The sequence below is a fragment of the Schistocerca gregaria genome, chromosome 5 (assembly GCF_023897955.1).
Source record: "Schistocerca gregaria isolate iqSchGreg1 chromosome 5, iqSchGreg1.2, whole genome shotgun sequence".
Classification (NCBI taxonomy): Eukaryota; Metazoa; Arthropoda; class Insecta; order Orthoptera; family Acrididae; genus Schistocerca; species Schistocerca gregaria.
The window spans coordinates 174161610-174182099 of record NC_064924.1 but is presented as its reverse complement, the minus strand read 5'-3'; the positions used below and the strand labels follow the sequence as shown (position 1 = coordinate 174182099).

The 20490-nt window shown below is 46.5% G+C and overlaps 1 protein-coding gene across 1 annotated transcript in view; it reads right to left on the bottom strand.

Moving 5' to 3' along the window:
* LOC126272447 (macoilin) overlaps positions 1-20490 on the bottom strand; it is a 136913-nt gene that overhangs the window by 95812 nt on the left and 20611 nt on the right. Inside the window, exons 3-4 of the mRNA XM_049975322.1 lie at positions 5769-5895; positions 2942-3071 (exon numbers count right to left, since the gene is read on the bottom strand). Of these exons, the coding sequence (XP_049831279.1) occupies positions 2942-3071; positions 5769-5895 (257 nt within the window). The remainder of the gene's footprint in view (positions 1-2941; positions 3072-5768; positions 5896-20490) is intronic.

Sequence of the window (20490 nt, the reverse complement as noted above, 5' to 3'; positions counted from 1 at the left end):
CACAATGGATTTATAACATGTGTGTGGTGTGTGAGCAGGGAGCCACTATGCAGTATAGTGAACGTGGAAACATTTCTGACAATTTAACACTGTTGCCAAAAATAGCAGCAGAATTCTTCACTTCTATCTGAGAGTAAACCTTTCTTTACTGATCATAACAAACCAACATGGTTTACTGTTTTTAACATTACACACAGAAGTGGAAAGTTGATAACCTGCCAGTATAGCTTTAAGAATAAAATGTGATTATGTAACATTTCATGCCTAACTCGGTATTACACAAAGGCATAAAATGTAAGTTCAACTATTAGCATTAATTCTACTTCTCTGCAATTACTATTAACAGTGAATAAGTTGAAGGAAAAACTCCTACATCCAATGTTTGTACAGGAAATCTGTTGACCTACATTAAACAATTTGCCTTTTTCATCAAATTGCCAGTGGCTTTCCTCCACTACATTCTAACCACTACACAATGCAAATGTAGGAGTTCTTCATGTATAACTGCCTCCTGAATTTGCAAATCATACTCAAAACATCATATCATCCACAGTTTTGGCACTAATTGTATATGTGGCCAATACTGATGTCACATACTGAAGTATGTACATATATATGGCACATGAATCATATTGAAGTAGAACACAAGTTTAAAAATAACAACATATTGAAACACACACACTGTGAAGAGATGCACTCAGAGAATGTGGTACAATACAGCATTTTTAATTTTGTCAGCATGTTCTCAGCTATGTCAACATACTCTGGGCCATAGTTGTTTCCCATTAAGTTTTGAACCACACACTTTAGGCAGTACAGGCTTCTCACTCCACAGCATTCACTGAATGACGGAAATCCTCATCTGGTATTAGTTTCAGAATATCATGACCAGTGAACATGCTCTCATTCAACTTAGCATATGACAGGTTGTGGAACTTGTAACACAGATATCTGAAACTGTTGCCACACTTAGGTAATGTCTTGACAAACTTCTTCACTAAGCACAGTTTGATGTGCAGAGGTGGCAAGAGTATTCTGTCTCTCTTCACTACAAGATCACACTTTATATTTTTGTCTTTCTGCACCATGGAAGCAATTCCAACCTTCAGGATCACTGTTTTTGCTCCTAACACTTGTTACAAGCCCAATTGTCCCATTCACAGAAGAAATACGGGAACTTGGTATATGCTGATTGTTGTCCTAGAAGCATACCCAACACTTTCAAATCCACTACACACTATCCTATTGTGATCCCCATAATGAATGATAGTAAGAAGCACCTTCACATTATTGTATGTTTCCTTCAGGTGTACAGAACAACTGACAGGTACAATGTTACCATTGTGCAGCAGAACTGCCTTCAGGCTTCTTTTAAATGAGTCAATAAACTGTCTCCAGTCATCTGGTGCATATGGAACGTTGAAATAAACCGTCACAACTTGCACATTACTGCAGTACATTAACAGGTTGTTTTGAGCCAGATATTGAGTGAATATCAAGTCTCTCTTTCTATAAAATTTAATGGACATACAAGCTGTTAACAATTGTCTTTCATGCAGTCTTGCCCCTGACAGCTCTGCTTTGTCCTTTGTCAGTCCCAGATCATGGACTATGTCATTTAGGTCCAGCTGAGTGAACAGATGAGGGCCTTCATCTGTGCCTACTTCAAAGTCAGTTTCATCCACCTCCTGCACAGTATCTCAGGCATCACTGTCGTCTGTATCTGATGTCTGCAGAGGCTGTAGTATAGGTGTATATGGGTGAGTGAATATAGTTCAGATAGTCGATAGTCTTCTTGTTTTTCTTGTTGAAACCATTAAACAAGAGTGGAAGTAGCAGTCATCAGTGTACAGTAATTCTGTTGCTCCTGCCAGACCACAGAGATGCCAAACACACACACACACACACACACACACACACACACACACACACACACACACAAAAGAAGTGGATCCCACGTCTTACTGATGTTGTCCACTTTTACTCTGAAATAGGCCTGGCAGACCTTTCTCACGAAAGCAATAATGTTTCTTTAGGCTTTTTTCTGTAACAAAAAGTGTTAGGAGAGTTTACACAGCCTCGGGTGAACATTGTACACTAACACAAACTTACTTCCACAAACACAACTCAGTGACAGACAGGCAGTGCCATTTACAATGAGACAGTTTCACCGAGTGCAATTAGTGGTGCACATGTTGAACAGTTGAAAGCAGTGCACTACTGCTGAGCTTCATATCATGTTTTTGTGTATATTATTATTGCCAATATATGTAATCTGGGCAAAAACTGTGGCTGATATTATGTTTTGAGTACATTTTCAAATTCAGGAGGTCAAAATACAAAAAGAATGTCCACATTAAAAGAAAATGTTTTTGCGACTTAGCAATTTTAATGATGCTCTGCTGAAAATAAAGAAGATTTATCTGGTGTTGTATGTCCTTATGATATTATTGCTACAAATAATACAAAAATGGAATTCATAACTATATTGTTAACATGAAGTCTGATTATGACATTGATACCAGTGGCGAGTAATGTACTTTTAAAACGGCAACTCCCAAGTTTCTAGCAATAAAGCTTTTCCAGCAACATGAACATGCACGTCCTGAGACTTCTCCGCAACAGACAAATACAAGCAGTCCAGAGACATTTTGATATTTTTGGTGTGCCAGCAGTGAAAGTTAGAACAAATATGATGATAAAGAATGCTCTGTACACTGGTATAAAGAAAGACAAGCACAACTAAAACAGCTTCTGGTTAATTTTTTATTCACAGTGAAACCTGGAAATATTGCTCATAAAAATTAATAATCCTGAAAGTCACAAACAGGAGAATTTGTTTTGGCAATCTTAACTTGAAATTAAACACCAATTTAGTTCCTTTTGTTCTCCCAAAATAAATGACAATAGAGATATGTTAACACGCAAGAGTATATATTACCAATGGGCTGCAAATGGCCTGCACAAATCCAAGTGAAATGGAAGATGTTTGATATCTCGAAGTCGCACTGCTGCTTCAACATAGACAAACAGGAACCACAGAATGACAGTAGGCAAACAAATGCCCCTCTCTGAAAAGAAAAATGTAAGGTGTGTAAATGTACTACTTCTTTTTTCTTAATAATTTAACAGATTTCAGAATCAGAAGACTTCACACACACACACACACACACACACACACAAACACACACACACACACACACACACACACACACACACACACACACACACACACACACACACACAATCTTCACACATATATTACTAATTAATGGAAAATCTCATATAAAGATGTGAAACAATTACTAACAAAGAGATAGAGGGGCTGGCCAGTACTTACCTCAGCTCAGTACAGCCGATAGAAACATCTATCGGCTGTACTGAGCTGAGGTAAGTAATGGCCAGCCCCTCTATCTCTTTGTTAGTAATTGTTTCATACATATATTCAAAGACAAATCATTGCAGCACCTAGTGATACTGCTAAATTTTTTAGTGCAGAGCACCCGTTAAAACAGTTAAAAAATCCAAGTCATCTCTCCTTCGTTGAATACTTTTACTACTGCACTACATTTATAATGTGGATAAAATAACTTTGACTGATAGATCATAGTGGTAAAGGGCAGTGCTGACAGAATGTGGTCAGCCAGTCTTAACAAGGCTCCTGCATGTGATTACAAAACAGGCACTCGATAAAGAACTTAAATTGTCAGGTGACTGGATCTTACCATCTGACTTCCTGAAACATCTATCACAAAGTTATTTTAATCAGATAACACACGTCCCATGTTAAGGCAAATTCTGATGTAGGCACAAAACAACAATGTTTAAGATTATACACGTAGGAGAAACAATATTCTAAGTTGCAAAGAGCATGTACCATACAACATTATCATGTAAAGAGCACAGGAGCATTCTGAGTTATTAAAATTTAAATTTCACAGTAGTGTTAAAACTATTCAAATGAAACACTTCAATATACAATACAAGCACATTAATACAATATGAAGAAAGATGAGGCAAAGAAATCTGTTACAAGCACAAATAACAATGATTGACTGCAAACGTTGACAGTTGCCATTAATAGGGCACTGCAACATTAAATACCAACCACCAATTGTCCTACAATAAATCCAACTCATAACATAAAATTTTTGGAAGTTAACTTCTAACCCTAACAATGTTATTTTATTTATTCATATGGCTCACAAGCAGTTTAAATTTAGAAGTATATGACATTAGCAATACTATACACAACAGCAATAAGAAAATGGTGGAAAAAATGGCTGGTCCACTTCTCCTCCAGCATCCTAGGTAGTGGGTCACTGCCCAACGAGCTAAAAAGAACAAAAATAGTGGCAATTTACCAGGTAAACAAGGTGACCACCCTGAAAGTTTCAGACCAATTTCCCTTTTGAACTGTACTTATAAACTCTTTGAGAGGCTCTTTTATAGTAGAATTAGCAGCTTCATTCTGGAACACATCCCAGCCGAGCAAGCGGGTTTCAGGCCACAGAGAAATTGCTGCACCAAGGTACCGGCCCTAACAACTTGGAGACTGATTTCCAAGAAAACGTCAAGACATCTGTCATGTTCATAGACCTAACCACGGCATATGCCACAGTCTGGAGAGAAGGGATGATACACAAATTACTGAAAACAATACCAAGCCGGAAAACTGTAACTCTCATCAATACCATGTTAAACCCTAAGAACAAACTAATATCTAATCAGAGACTGTTTCTGTATATTTCAGTTAATGATTCTTCCAGAAGCTAGCAAGTTTGCTTTCTTTTTTGTGTGTGCTTGTCAACAACTTAACACTTCTGCTTTTCCCAGAGTGGTTTCTTTTACTCTTAAAATATTCAGTTAATAATTAATTACAAAGACAAAAAATTATGATCACACTATCTGGGAATACAGTACAGTGGGACTAGCTTTATTTATGGAGAAACCAGGAAAGGTATCACTGTCACCAAACCATGCACAAGGTATTTAACTGACATTTGTAACGTAACACCTTTTGGATCCATGAAATTTCACCTATGAGCTTATTACAGTAAGTATCCAGCAACGCCTCATACAGTACTCTGTGGAAAATTTAACACACTGTCAAGGACCTATGTGACTGAATATCCTTTGATGTTACTTCTGTCCTTTGCTGTATATTCCCAAGCTGTGACTGATATTCTGCTAGGTGGCAATGGATCAAGGTGGCACTCAGACTTCCCTTACACTCACCAACCAATTCCAATACTTTTTTTAACATTCACTTTCACAAAGTGGATTTCTACTGCTACCACCACAATTTCTTCCCTCTGCCTTAGTAGCCATCGCTTGCTCCAATACATGAAAAGAAGCAGATTTATGCCTTTTTAGAAAATAAGAGGTTTGTTGCATGGCCTCAGTTATTCTGAAATAGTTTGATCATTTGAGCAAATGAAGAAGTTCTCTTGGAGGGATCACAGTGGTAACTCACAAGTTAGGTAACAACAGTGTGATGTGTTAAATCAGAGCATATATCATCACTTGAGGTCACAGTAATTGCAACACTGAATAGTTAGCTGATGTTTAATAGAAAAAGAGAGACTTACAACATTTTAATCCTGCAAAAATTGGTGAACTCCTATACACGATTACTGTTTAGTCCTCGATAAAGGAGGATTTTTGTTATTAAGTAATTGTGCGCTGACTTTAATATAATAAACAAGGCACTGTGTATTAATTTAGATAATAGGACGATTATTTACAAAGACTTGTCAGAAGCTTACCTGTGTGCCACACATATTGTACCCATACGTAAGTACTGGCTGCAAAAAAGAGCCAGTGAACTGGGATGAAGAAGAAGCAGAGCATATCTGACGTCACAGCAACACAAATAAAAAATATACAAAATGCCTGCAACAAAGAAAAGTGGTTACAATTGAACTTTGATAACTGGCAAAAGATAAAATTTCACACTGATGTAGTAACTGCAATGCTACCAAATGCTTTAAAAGTACATGACATCAAAAACTGCTCTTGAAATGAAAAACTGTATTTGTGTTAACCCTTAGTCGTCATGACATTTTACACCTGCAAAACACAGTACTCCACATTAGCTGGGGTTGACCATACATGCCTGCACGTTTCATGTTTTAATGAAAGGAAATAACCATTTTGCTTTTTTTTTGCTGACTTTGACTACATAACAAATTCAATCCCTCTTCTTTATTTGTTATTTCCAATTTTTCCAGTGCTCTATCTTCTCCCTATGCCACCTGTTTAATTTTCTGTGCATGTTGCAACTGATTTATTTTTACTATCTTGACAGCCCTCTAAATTTATTACTTTATTCTTAAAATACAGTGAAACTTCGATTTTACATTATCTGATTTCACATTTTTCACATTTCTACGCCATAAATTCATAGCCCCTGTGAAAAACACCAAGGCTAAAAATTCCCTACTTTTGTATTTCTTCCTAGTAAAGTTTACCTCAATTTTAAGTTCTTACTCGACACCTTGCTTGACTTCGGCCCATTTTTTTCCTATTGACATTTGATGTGACTGAACAAGTTACATGTGGCTCTTAAGACAGGTGGTTTGTACCATGGGTGGTGGCGGAAATAAGGGAATATTTTAGGACCTTGTGGAGAGAGGAGGTGTGAGAGACAAAATGCTGACGTAATCCACGATCGGTGTTGCCAACATAATTTGCAACAGTTAGTTTCAGTGCGCAATTATGATACGATACACCTACTACTAGACTGCAACTGTAATGGAGAAAGCAGACAGCTGATGCAAAGTGTCCCAGACTGAGCCAATATGTTGGTTGGTTGGTTTAAAGGCGGGAGAAGGGACCAAACTACGAGGTCATTGGTCCCTTGTTCCTACTAAACCAATGCCACAAGTCTGAGAATAAAATGGACGAAACATATAACAAAATGGAAAGAAAGGAAAAGCCACAAGAACGAATGGAAGGCAACGAACACCAACAGGAACAAAAGAGGATAAGAAAACAACAGAGAGACGCTAGAAACAGAAGAAAGTTAAACATGAAAGCAAATTACAGTGGCTGGCAAACCACAAGAATAAAAACGGAAAGCCAGCCACTCTGCAACACATTAAAACCTCCACCCTAAAAGCACTAGGGTGGATGACACAGAGGGGCAAAGGACATGCACTAAAACCTACATAGAAGTATAAAACACACTCTCACAGATAAAACGTAAAACTAAAGCTGCTGTGGAGGCATTGTCGCCCAACACCGAAGGCAGGGAAAGTTAAGTCTACCGCAGAGTGGCTAAAAGTGGGCAGTCCAGCAAGGGGTGGAAGACTGTCATTTGGGAGCCACAGGTGGGTCCTCGCGGCAGAGTATGTAATCATGCGGTAGCCACATATGGCCAAAGCGGAGCCGGCAGAGGACAACTGATTCCCTGCGAGAGGCGTGCATGGAAGACTTCCACACATTCATAGTCTCCTTAATGACACGCAGTTTGTTGTGTGTGCTGTTATACTATTCCGTCTCCCAAAGCTGGAAAACCCTACCTATCTCCAGAAGCAGTTTCCGCGTCACCCGTTTGGCCAGCCTATCAGCAAGTTTGTTGCCAGGGATTCCGACATGTCCTGGGGTCCAAACAAACACCATGGAATGGTGGGACTGTTCCAGGGCATAGACGGACTCCTGAATGGACGCTACCAGAGTGTGGCGAGGGTAGCACTGGTCGATAGCTTGTAGGCTGCTCAATGAGTCAGTACACAGGAGAAATGACTCACCAGGGCAGGAGTGGATGTACTCAAGAGCACGAGAGATGGCCGCCAGCTCTGCAGTGAAAACACTGCGCCAACTGACAAGGAGTGTTGCTCAATATGTCCTCCATGAACATATGCAAAGCCTACGTGACCATCAGCCGTTAAGCCATCGGTGTAAACCACTTCAGAGCCCCGGAACACGTTAAGAATCAAGAGGAATTGACAGAGTCCTGAGGGCCATGCAAAAGGTCCAGACGAAGCTGCGGCAGAGGCGTACACCATGGAGGCGTACATGAACGGACCACAAGTAGAGGTGGTAAAGGGAAGGACTCCAGTTCGGAGAGAAGGGACCGCACGTAAGCTGCAATCATTAGCTTCGATCAGGGTCGCCAATGCGGGAGATGGGCTGCCGTGGGCGGGAAAAGGAGACGGTAATTCGGTTGCTTAGGGGAACTATGAATGTGTGCTGCGCAACTGGCGAGCAGTTGCATACGTCTGATCTGCAGTGGAGGGACACCAGCCTCCACCAATATGCTCGTCACCGGACTCATCCTAAACGCTCCTGTTGCTAATCAAACCCCATAGTGGTGCACAGGGTCGAGTAAATGCAATGCTGAAGGCACTGCCGAGCCATAAACCACACTCCCATATTCAATTCGGGATTGGACAAGGGCTCTGTACAGCTGCAGCAGTGTAGAGCGATCTGCACCTTAATTTGTGTTGCTCAGGCAATGGAGGGTATTGAGATGCTGCCAACACTTCTGCTTAAGCTGATGAAGATGAGGGAGCCAAGTCAATCGAGTGACGAAAACCAGTTCTAGGAACTGATATGTCTCCACTACAGGGAGTAGATCGTCATTAAGGTAAAGTGCGTGTTCCGGATGAACGGTTTGACGCTAACAGAAGTGCATGACACACGAGTTTGTGGCTGAAAACTGGAAGCCGTGGGGTAGGGCCCATGACTGCGTCTTGTGGATGGCTCCTGGAGGCGCCACTCAGCAACAACAGTACTGGAGCAGCAGTACGAATTACAGAAGTCGTCTGCATACAGAGAAGGTGAGATACACAGCCCTATAGCTGCTGCTAGACTGTTAATGGCCACTAAGAATTGTGACACACTCAATATAGAGCCCTGTGGGAATCCACTCTCCTGGATACGGATGGAACTATGGTTGGACACGTAAAGTACAGAGCGACAGGAAGTTTTGGATATAAATCGGGAGCGGTCCCCGGAGACTGCACTCATACAATGTGGCAAGGATTTGATGTTGCCAAATTGTGTCGTACGCTTGACACAAGTCAAAAAAAGACGGCAATCTGGTGTTGCCGCCTGGAAAAGGCTGTTCAGATGGCAGAATATATGGACAAAAGATTATCAGTTGTAGAGAAACTCTGGCGGAAGTTGCCCTGACAGGGAGCCAGCAAGCCATGTGACTCCAGGACCCAAACCAACCGCCGACATACCATACGTTCCAGCAGCCTGGAAAAGGCTATTCGGATGGCAGAATATATGGACAAAAGATTATCAGTTGTAGAGAAACTCTGGCGGAAGCTGCCCTGACAGGGAGCCAGCAAGCCATGTGACTCCAGGACCCAAACCAACTGCCGACATACCATACGTTCCAGCAGCTTACAAAGAATGTTGGTGAGGCTGATGGGCCAATAGCTATCCACATCAAGCGGGTTTTTACCGGGTTTGAGCACCGGTTGATGGTGCTTTCCCACCACTGCGATGGAAAGACGCCATCGTAGCAGATCCGGTTGAAGATGACGACAAGATGTCACTTTTAGTCATATGAGAGATGTTTAATCACCTGGCTGTGGGTGCAATGAGGCCGATGAGCTGTGTCAGGTCAATGTGCAAAGGCACTGAGGAGCTCCCACCCTGTAAATGGGGCGTTATAGGATTCACTGCAGCATGTAGTGCCGCCGTTTGAGTTTGCGAAAGGCTGGGGGGTAGTTCTATGAAGCAAAGTGCTCGGCAATCGCATTTGCATCAGTACATAACTCATCATTTATGGTAACACTGGGGACAGCTGACATTTGATCTTTGCTCAGACTTGGGAAGGTAACATATGGCACCCAACGGTGGATACGTATCTCTCCCAACACTCCTTCTTCCGTTGTTTGATAAGGTAGCAAACACAGGCACGGAGTTGTTTAAAGGCTATGAGGTGCTCCAGTGAAGGGTGCCACCTATGCCGCTGTAGAGCTCACTGACACTCCTTAAATTGCTTTAGCAACTTCCAGCGACCACCAAGGGACTGCCTTACGCCTCGGGCACCCTAAGGAGCAAGGGATTGCGTTTTCTGCCACAGAAACAATTGTGCTAGTCACCTCCTCAATCATCAAATCGTTGTTACCGTGTGGGGGAGATTCTGCAGTGACAACAGAGGTGAAAGTTCCCCAGGCCGCATTATTCAAAGCCCACCTGGGAAGGCGTCCGTGCGCCTGACGCTAGGGCAGTGACAGGAATATGGGGAAGTGATCACTACCTTACAGGTCATCATGTGCTCTCCTGTGCATAGATGGGAGACATCCTGGGCTGCAAATTGATAAATCAATGGCCGAGTAACCACCATGAGCCACACTGAAATCTGTGGCGGCCCCAGTGTTTAAGAGGCAGAGGTCAAATTGTGACAGTAAAGTTTTGACATCTCTGCCTTGGCCAGTAAGCATGGTGCCACCCCACAAGGGGTTATGGGCATTAAAATCTCCCAGAAGTAGGAAATGTTTGGGGAGTTGATCAATCAGTGCAGCTAATACATTCAGACGTACTGTACCATCTGAAGGAAAATATACATTGCACACAGTTATTTCCTGCGCCATCCTTATTCTGACAGCCACAGCTTCAAGAGGGGTTTGAAGGGGCACATGTTCACTACAGACCTAGCATAGGACATAAACGCAAACTGCACCACTCAATTACAGTTGTTACGGTCCCTGTAATATCCCTTATAGCCGTGGAGGGAGGGGTCCACATTGCTGAGAACCAAGTTTCCTGGAGGGCAATGCAGATTGCGGGTGTAAAGATTAACAGTTGCCGTAGCTCAGCCACGCTATGGAAAAAAACTGCCACAATTCCACTGGAGAATGACATCGTGAGACGGGGAAGGCACAGAACATTCAATGAGGCAGTTTATGCCTCAGAGTCACCTGCTGCCATTTATTTATTGCCTGAGCAGTCTATATCCATTGTGTCTGAGGGTCTGGCGAGATCTAGGTCTCGAGGATGAACATGAAGCTCTACGACCAGCTGTTTGGGCTCTTCAGTCACTGGCGTGTGTCGTCTTTCCCACCAGAAGAAACCTGGGAAGGGAGTGACCCAAGGGACCCCTTCCTAGCAAGAGAAGCTGAAGAAGACTTATGTTTCTCCAGCTTAGAAGTGGGGACAGATTTCCCCAATGGTTGGGGGGAGGGGGGGGGGGGGGGGGGTTGCTCACGAAGCAGGTGGTGCAGAAGCAACAAGAAGGGAAATGCCTCCCACGATCAAGAGGTGACTGGGGCCAGCGGAGCTGATGGTGCCAGAATTGTTGTAGTGGTACGGTAAGATGATGTCATACGCACAGGATGAAGGCGTTCAAATTTTATCTTAGCCTCGGTGTAGGTCAGTCTGTCCAGGTTCTTGTACTCCACTATTTTCCTTTCTTTCTGGAGAATCCTGCAGTCAGGTTGACACAGAAGAGAGGCAGGGCACATGGAGTATTGGGATGTGATGGGCGTCTGCAATCTCGGCATGTGACACTGGAAGTACAGCGATAAGACATATGGCCGAACTTGCAGAGATTAAAGCACCGCATCTAGGGCTTTACATCACACCGGTAGACCATCACCTTGACCTTCTCGGGCAATGTATTACCCTCAAAGGCCAAGATGAAGGCACCAGTGGCAACTTTATTATCCTTCGGACCCCTGTGGACACGCCGGATGAAATGTACACCTCACCGCTCTAAATTGGCATGCAGCTCACCGTTGGACTGCAAAAGAAGGTCCTTGTGAAATATGATACCCTGGACCATATTTCAGCTCTTATGGAGCTTGATGGTTACAGAAACATCCCCCAGCTTGTCACAAGCAACTGGGCAGAGGATGCCGTTTTGATCAAGACTGACCCAGATCTCATTTTGGACAAACCTCCACCTCCCCAAACTGAAGCTTCATCATCATGAAAGATTCCCCATCAACTCTCAAACATACAAGATACCGGAGCGAATAAGATCTGCTGCCATCCTTAGCCTGACATTCCTCCCCTTGTGTGACCAGCGAGGGGAATGATTTGGGGTTGTACTTCTGTGCGTTGAATTGAGCTCGTGATCGCTTAGAGACTGCTGGTGTTTCACCACCAGCAACAGATGATGGACTACACTTCATCCTGTGTCATCTGCCCTGATGCCACCCACTCCAGCCAGGGGCCCTCCCCACGGGCACCACCCAGCCACAGCAAAGGCCACCTAGCAGGATGGCCATTGCTGGCAGTCCCAATGCCCCAGGGGGATGGGCATCTACCCCTCGGCATACGTGGGGAGTTAACAGCACAGACATTAGCAGAGCGATCCCTGTGTGGTCTGGGGGCTATAACCAACAGGGTACATGGTGGCCCCACCACAACGGACTGGCTACCGTGCTGGATATCAGGTGCAAAGAAGTCCATGGTCATCGTCGACACAGAAAACGACACTGCACAGTGCATGGTAGAAGATGCACCCAGGAAGGTGTCATCATCCAAGAGACGGAGAATGGGCAGGACTGCATTGTGACGACAAGAAAGTGGGCTAAAGATCTTAATGCACGATGGACATGATGCACCTTGTAAGGCGCCCTTCCCCAATTAGCTCACTCTTTGGGAAAATTTTAAAGAATGGAGGTCAAACCCTACAGGATACCATCACATAAAGGCCGAAACGTGTGAAACTCCTTTTAGTCGCCTCATACAACATGCAGGAATTCCTCGGAGTGTACGCACATGTGGAGTGTACGCACATGTGGAGTGTACGCACATGTGGAGTGTACGCACATGTGGAGTGTACGGAGTCCTCCAGCAAGTGTCGTAGGCTTTGTCAAAAAAAATGGACACTGTCTGGTATTTCCACAGAAAACTGTTCCATGACATGGCTTGACAAAGTGATGAAATAGTCAACTGCACAATAGTGCACTCGAAATCCACAATGTGCAGTGGTTAGTAAACTGTGAGACTAGAGCCACCACACCAGTCGGGCATGAATCATACATTTCATCACCTTGCAAACACAGCTGGTGAGAGAAATGGGGTGGTAGCTGGAACCAGCCTTAGGTATGGGTATGACAGCATATGGGAAACGTGCCATCCACCCAGATGCGGTTGTACGTATGAAGGAGAAAGTGCTCGCCCGCAACACAAATGTGCTGCAACATCTGAATGCGAACATTGTCCACCAGCTCTGGGGCAGAAGATCAGGAGGATGTGAGAGCATGATCTTGCTCTCACATGGTAAAGGCGGCATTGTAGCATTCATTATTCTATGAGGAGAAGGTCATCACCCAACCCTCCTGCTCTCTTTTGCAATGGAAGAAGGCACGGTAATAACGGGTGGAGTTCAAAATCCAGGCAAAATAGCGTTCAAGGTATTGGCGGTGATAGCAATGGCGTCCACAATGACATCATCTGCTACAGTCAGGCCAGAAACTGGGGCATGGACATTGGTCCCAGAGAGTCATAGGAGGTTGGCCCACCCATTGGAAGAGGGAGTAAAACTGTTAAAAGAACTTGTAGGTTGGTTGGTTGGTTTGTGGGATTGAAGGGACCAGACTACTAGGGCCTTCGGTCCCTTTTTCCACAAACTTTAAACACACACAAAGAATAAGAACAAACAGTGGTGATTACAAGAGATGACACATGACAAGAAAGACACAGACAGAGACCAGAAAAAATGAACTAAAATCACACCGAGTGTGACAGTGGTTGGCCGACCATAGAAACAAAAAAGGAAAAGCCAACCACCAAGAAACACACTAGAAACCACAGTCTAAAATTGTAGGCCAAAGGCTAGACTCAACACAAAAAAAAGGACAAACACTTAGATCAAGCAATAAAAACCCCCTGCATGAATAAAACTCAAAACTAAATCTGCAATCACAACTTCATCTGATAAAAGTGCAGGAAGCTATCAGGCAGCGAAAACGTCTGCCTGTGCAGAGTTAAAAGCGGGCAGTCCAACAAGGTGTGGACCACCGTCAAAGCTGACCCGCAACGACATAAAGGTGGGTCCTCGTGGCACGATAAATAGCTGTGTGTTATCCAGGTGTGGCCAATGCGCAAATTGGGAGCTGACCCCGAAGACCCCAACCATGAAGTGTAGAGAGGATGTGATGTCACCATGTCATATTGTATGCCATCCGCATGTCAAAAAAGATGGCGACCAGATGCTGATGGTAGGCAAAGGCCATACGGATGGCAGACTCCAGGCACACCAGATTATCGGCGGCAGAGTAGCGCTTATGGCACCCACCCTGAAACGGACCCAGAAGGCCCTGAAACTCAAGTAGCCAACTCAACTTCCGGCTCACCATGTGTTCGAGTAACTTGCAAAGAACGTTGGTGAGGCTAATGGGGCGGTGGCTGTCCACCTCCATTGGGTTCTTGCCAGGTTTCAACACGGGGTTTACGATGCTTTCCCGCCATTAGGACAGATACTCACCCTCAACCCAGGAACCGTTGAAAAGGTCTAGGAGGCGTCGCTGGCAGTCCACCGAGATGTGTTTGAGCATCTGACAGTGGATGCGATCTGGCCCGGGAGCCGTATTAGGACAAGCGGCTAGGGCACTCTGGAATTCCCACTCACTCAACAGAGCATTGTGCGATTCAGAGTGGCGCATGTGAAATGAAATGCTCCAACGGGTCTTTCAGGGGGCAGAAGGCCAGTGGGTAATTCGCAGAAGCAGAACTCTGAGCAAAATGCTCCGCTAAGTGGTTTGCAATTGTGTCGGAGTCTGTACAGACTGCTCCATTCCGTGAAACCGCAGGTACGCTGACAGGGGTTCGACAGCCATAAAGTTGCCTAATCTTGGCCTAAACTTGCGATGGAAAAGTACGGAGGCCAATGGTGGTGACATACCTTTCCCAGCACTCCTGCTTGTGTTGGTGAATGAGACGGTGGGCTCGCGCACGGAGCCGTTTAAAGGCGATGAGGTGTTCCAATGAGGGATGCCGCTTGTGATGCTGGAGTGCCCGCCTCAGTGATCTCAGACAACCACCCAGGCATAGTACTCCGCTGAAGGGACCCAGAAGAACAGGGAATGGCAGATTCTGCAGCAGTAACAATGCCAATGGTGGCCGAGTGAACCACCGCATCAATGGCGTCATTGGAAAGAGGCGAACAAGTCCCAGTCAGCCTTATTCATAGCCCATCTGCACGAGCGCCCAGAAGAGCGACGCTGTGGCAGTGACAGAAAGATTGGAAAGTGGTCAGTACCACACAAGTTGTCATGCTCACTCCATTGGACAGATGGTAATAGGCTAGGGCTGCAGATCAAAAGATCGATGGTTCAGTATGTGTCATGCGCCACACTGAAATGTGTGATGGCACCATTATTTAAAAGGGAAAAGATTGAGCTGTGCCAATACTTGCTCAACAATACTGCCTCGGCCTGTTGCCACTGATCCACCCCACACAGGGTTATGGGCGTTGAAGTCACCCAGTAATAGAAAAAAGTGGCAGCAATTGGGCTATCAGCGCAGCCAGGACATGCTGCGGGACATCACCATCCAGTGGAAGATAGAGACAGCAGACAGTAACAGCCTGAGGTGTCCACACCCGAACAGCTACAGCCTCTAAAGGTGTTTGTAGAGGGACAGACTCGCTGTAAAGCGAGTGAAGGACATAGATGCAAACGCCACCAGATACCCTCTCATAAGCTGCCCGGTTCTTATAATAACCCGGACAGCCACAGAGGGCGGGGAATCGCATCGCTGGAAACCAAGTTTCCTGTAGAGCAGTGCAGAGGAAAGGGTGAAGGCTGAGAAGTTGTTGGAGCTCAGCAATATGGTGGGAAAAACCACTGCAGTTCCACTAGAGGATAACACTGTCCCTGGCCGAGAAAGGCGTGAAGGGCGTGAAGGGACCGAGGAGGCAGATTACACCACTGGGTCACCTGCTGCCACCGATTGAGTACCAACGGGAGCGACATCCATTATGTCTGAGGGACTGGCGAGATCTAGGTCCTCAGCGGATGCCAGAATCTCCACCACATCCTCAGACACAGAGCTTGTAGGTAGCGGTGGAGTGCATGCCACCACAGTTCCCTTGGTCTTAGGGGTCTTTGATTTTGATTTCTCACGCTGTTCCTTTGGTTGCCATTGCTGGGAGGGCTTCTTTGATCCAGTCTCTGGGACTGAAGAGGACCGCAAAGCCCTACGACCAGCTACCTGGGGCTTCTTCAGCCCCTGGCAAGTGTCTGGTTTGCCACTGGTAGAAACCTGGGAAGGAAGTGACGCAAGGGATCCCTTCCTAGCGTGAGAAGCTGAAGAAGACTTACGCTTCTCCAGCTTAGAAGTGGGGATTTGTGTCCCTGATGGTTGGGGGTGCGGAGGTGGGGGAGGGGGTTTGCTGCTGCTCCCGAGGTAGATGGTGCGGGAGCAACAGGGAGGGAAGTGCTCCCCACCCTCAAGGGGGCAGGTTTGGTCCTTCAGCTCTGACAGCTGACTGTATGTGGTGCAATGGATGGAGCTGTAACAGGAGTGACAGTGGCTGCATAAGATGACCTCATGCGCATGGGATGAAGCCGTTCAAATTTCCGTTTAGTCTCACTGTAGGGCAGTCGGTCCAGGGTCTTGTATTCCATTATTTTCTGTTCCTTCTGTAGAATCTTACAGTCCAGCGAGAAAGAGGGTTGGTGCACTCCGCAGTTGACACAGATGGGAGGTGGGGCACATGGAGTATCGGGATGGGGTGGACGACCACAACTGCGACATATGAAGCTGGAAGCACAGAGGGAAGACATATGGTGGAAGTTTCGCACTTAAAAGCACCGCATTGGGGAGGGATATAGGGCTCGACATCACATCGGCAGACCATCACTTTGACCTTCTCTGGTAATATATCACCCTCGAAGACCAAGATGAAGGCACCGGTAGCAATCTGATTATCCTTTGGACCCCGACGAATGCTCCGGACGAAATGAACACCTCAACGCTCTAAATTGGCATGCAACTCGTCATCAGACTGCAAAAAAAGGTCCCTATGGAAAATAACACCCTGGACTGTATTTAAACTCTTATGGGGTGTGATGGTAATGGAAACATCCCCCAACTTGTTACAAGCAAGTAACCTTCGTGACTGGGCAGAGGATGCCGTTTGTATCAATACTGAACCAGAGCGCATTTTGGACAAGCCCTCCACCTTCGAAAACTCGTCCTCTAAATGCTCTACGAAGAATTGAGGCTTTGTGGACATGAGAGACTCCCCATCAGCTGTCGTACAAACTAGGAACTGGGGCGAATAAGTGTCACTGCCATCCTGAGCCTTACGCTCCTCCCATGGTGTGACCAGGAAGGGAAACAATTTGGGATCGTATTTGTGAGTGTTGCATTGGGCCCGACAACGCTTAGAGACTGCCAGCGGCTGGCCACCAGCGAGAGATTGTGGGTCATCTGCCCTGATGCCACCCACTCCGACCAAGGACCCTCCCCATGGGTGCCACCCAGCCTCAGCAAGGGCCGCCTGGTGGGATGGCCATTACCGGTTGGTTGGTTGGTTGGTTGGTTTGTGGGATTAAAGGGACCAGACTACTATGGTCATCGGTCCCTTGTTCCATAAGAACTAAAACCACCCGAAGAGAATAAAAAAAACGAACAACAGGAAAGACAGCAGACGAAACAGGACATGAAATACTCTCTAAGAGACCAGACAAAACAAATTAAAACACACAGTGTGACGGTGGTTGGCAGACCGTAGTGAAAAAGAGGAGAAGCCAACCACCAGGAACACTTTAAAAACTCAGTTTAAAATCAGAGGCTAAAAGCCAGAATCAACACTAAAAAACAAACACTCAGATTAAAGGATAAAAACCCCCTGCCCGAATAAAACACAAAACCAAGTCCACCATGGCAGAGTCATCTGATAAAAGAGCAGAGAGCGTGTCAGACATTGCAAAAGTCTGCCTGAGCACGGTTAAAAGGGCGCACTCCGACAGAATATGGACCACCGTCAAGGACGCCCCACAACGACAAAGAGGGGGATCCTCACGACACAGTAAATAACTGTGCGTGAGTCGGGTGTGGCCAATGCGGAGCCGACAAAGGACGACTGAGTCCCTGCGGTTGGCTCGCATGGAAGACCGCCACACAGTCGTCGTGTCCTTGATGGCACGGAGTTTGTTAGGGGTGGTCAGACCGCGCCATTCAGCATCCCAAAACGAGAGAACTTTGCGGCGTAGACTGTCCGCAAATCAGTCGCCTGGAGGCCAATCTCCAGAGATGGCGCACTGGTGGCCTCTTTCGCCAGGCGGTCAACAGTTTCATTGCCGGGGATACCAACATGGCCTGGGGTCCAAACAAAGACCACAGACCTGCTGCTAGGGGCGAGAGTATGCAGGGACTCCAGGATAGCCATCACCAGACGAGAACGAGGGAAACACTGGTCGAGAGCTCGTAAACTGCTCAGGGAATCGCTACAGATAACGAAGGACTCACCTGAGCAGAAGCGGATATACTCTAGGGCACGAAAGATGGCGACCAGCTCAGCAGTGTAAACACTGCGGCCAGCCGGCAACGAACGTTGTTCAGAATGGTCCCCTAGAGTTAGTGCATAACCGACTAGACCAGCAACCATCGAACCGTCGGTGTAGACAACGCCAGAGCCCTGATACGTGGCCAGGATGGAATAAAAGCGGCGTCGGAAGGCATCCGGAGGGACTGAGTCCTTCGGGCCATGTGCCAACTCGAGCCGAAGGCAAGGGCGAGGCACACACCACGGGGGTGTACGCAGATGGGCCCGGAAAGGAGGTGGAACAGGGAAACACCCAAGTCAGGAAAGAAGCTGCTTGACACGTACAGTAATCGGACAACCCAACAGGGACCGACATTCTAGCAGATGAACAACTGACTGCGGGAAGAGGACACGATAATTTGGATGCCCGGGCAAGCTAAAAACATGGGCAGCATAAGCAGCCAGTAATTGTTGGCGTCGTAACCGTAGTGGAGGGACACCTGCCTCCACAAGTATGCTGTCCACAGGGCTGGTTCGGAAGGCACCAGTGGCAAGGCGTATCCTGCTGTGGAGGATTGGGTCCAGCACCCACAATGCAGATGGGGATGCTGAGCCATAAGCCAGACTCCCGTAATCCAGACGGGACTGGATTAACGCCTGGTAAAGCCGTAGGAGAGTAGATCGGTCGGCGCCCCACCTAAGCCAGACTCCCGTAATCTAGACGGGACTGGATTAACGCCTGGTAAAGCCGTAGGAGAGTAGATCGGTCGGCGCCCCACCTGGTGTGGCTCAGGCATCGCATAGCATTTAGATGCCGCCAACACGCCTGTTTAAGCTGCCGAATATGAGGCAGCCAAGTCAACCGGGCATCAAAAACCACCCCCAAAAACCTATGTGACTCCATCACTGTAAGAAGCTCGCCGCGGCTCCGGGTGAACAGTGCGTTGCCGGCAGAAATGCATAACGCAGGTCTTGGCTGCCGAAAACTGAAAACCATGCGCTACAGCCCAAGACTGTGCCTTGCGGATTGCGCCCTGTAGCTGATGTTCAGCAGCTGCAATGCCAATAGAGCTGTAGTAAACGCAGAAGTCGTCAGCATACAGGGAAGCGGAGACAGTATTTCCCACGGCCACAGCGAGCCCGTTAATAGTTATTAAAAACAGACACACACTGAGAACAGAACCCAGTGGCACACCGTTCTCCTGGACTTGGTAGGAACTATATGAGGCCGCGGCGTGCACGCGGAAGGTACGATACGACAGAAAATTGCGGATATAGATCGGCAGAGGGCCCCGAAGGCCACATCCATGAAGTGTAGAAAGGATGTGATGACGCCATGTCGTATCATACGCCTTCCGCATGTCGAAAAAGACAGCAACCAGATGCTGACGGCAGGCAAAGGCAGCACGGATGGCCGACTCCAGGCTCACCAGATTGTCGGCGGTGGAGCGGCCTTTACGCAACCCACCCTGAGACGGAGCCAGAAGGCCTCGAGACTCCAGTACCCAATTCAAGTGCCGGCTCACCATCCGTTCAAGCAACTTGCAAAGAACGCTGGTGAGGCTAATGGGACGGTAGCTGTCCACCTCCAAAGGGTTCTTCCCTGGTTTCAAAATGGGGACAACAAGACTTTCCCGCCATTGCGACGAAAACTCACCCTCGAGCCAAATGCGGTTGTAAAGATCGAGGAGGCGTCGCTGGCAGTCCACTGAAAGGTATTTCAGCATCTGAGAGTGGATGCTATCTGGCCCAGGAGCGGTATCAGGACAAGCGGCGAGGGCACTTCGAAATTCCCACTCACTGAATGGAATATTGTACAATTCAGGCTGGTGAGTGCGAAAAAAAAAAGACTCCGACGTTCTATCCGCTCCTTAATGGAGCGGAAGCCCAAGGGGTAGTTGGCAGAAGCGGAATTCATAGCAAAGTGCTCTGCCAAGCGGTTTGCAATGACGTCAGAGTCAGTACAAACTGCTCCATTCAGTGAGAGCGCAGGGACACTGACAAGGGTCCGATAGCCATAGAGGCGGCGAATTGTGGCCCAGACCTGCGATGGAGTGACATGGAGGCCAATGGTGGAC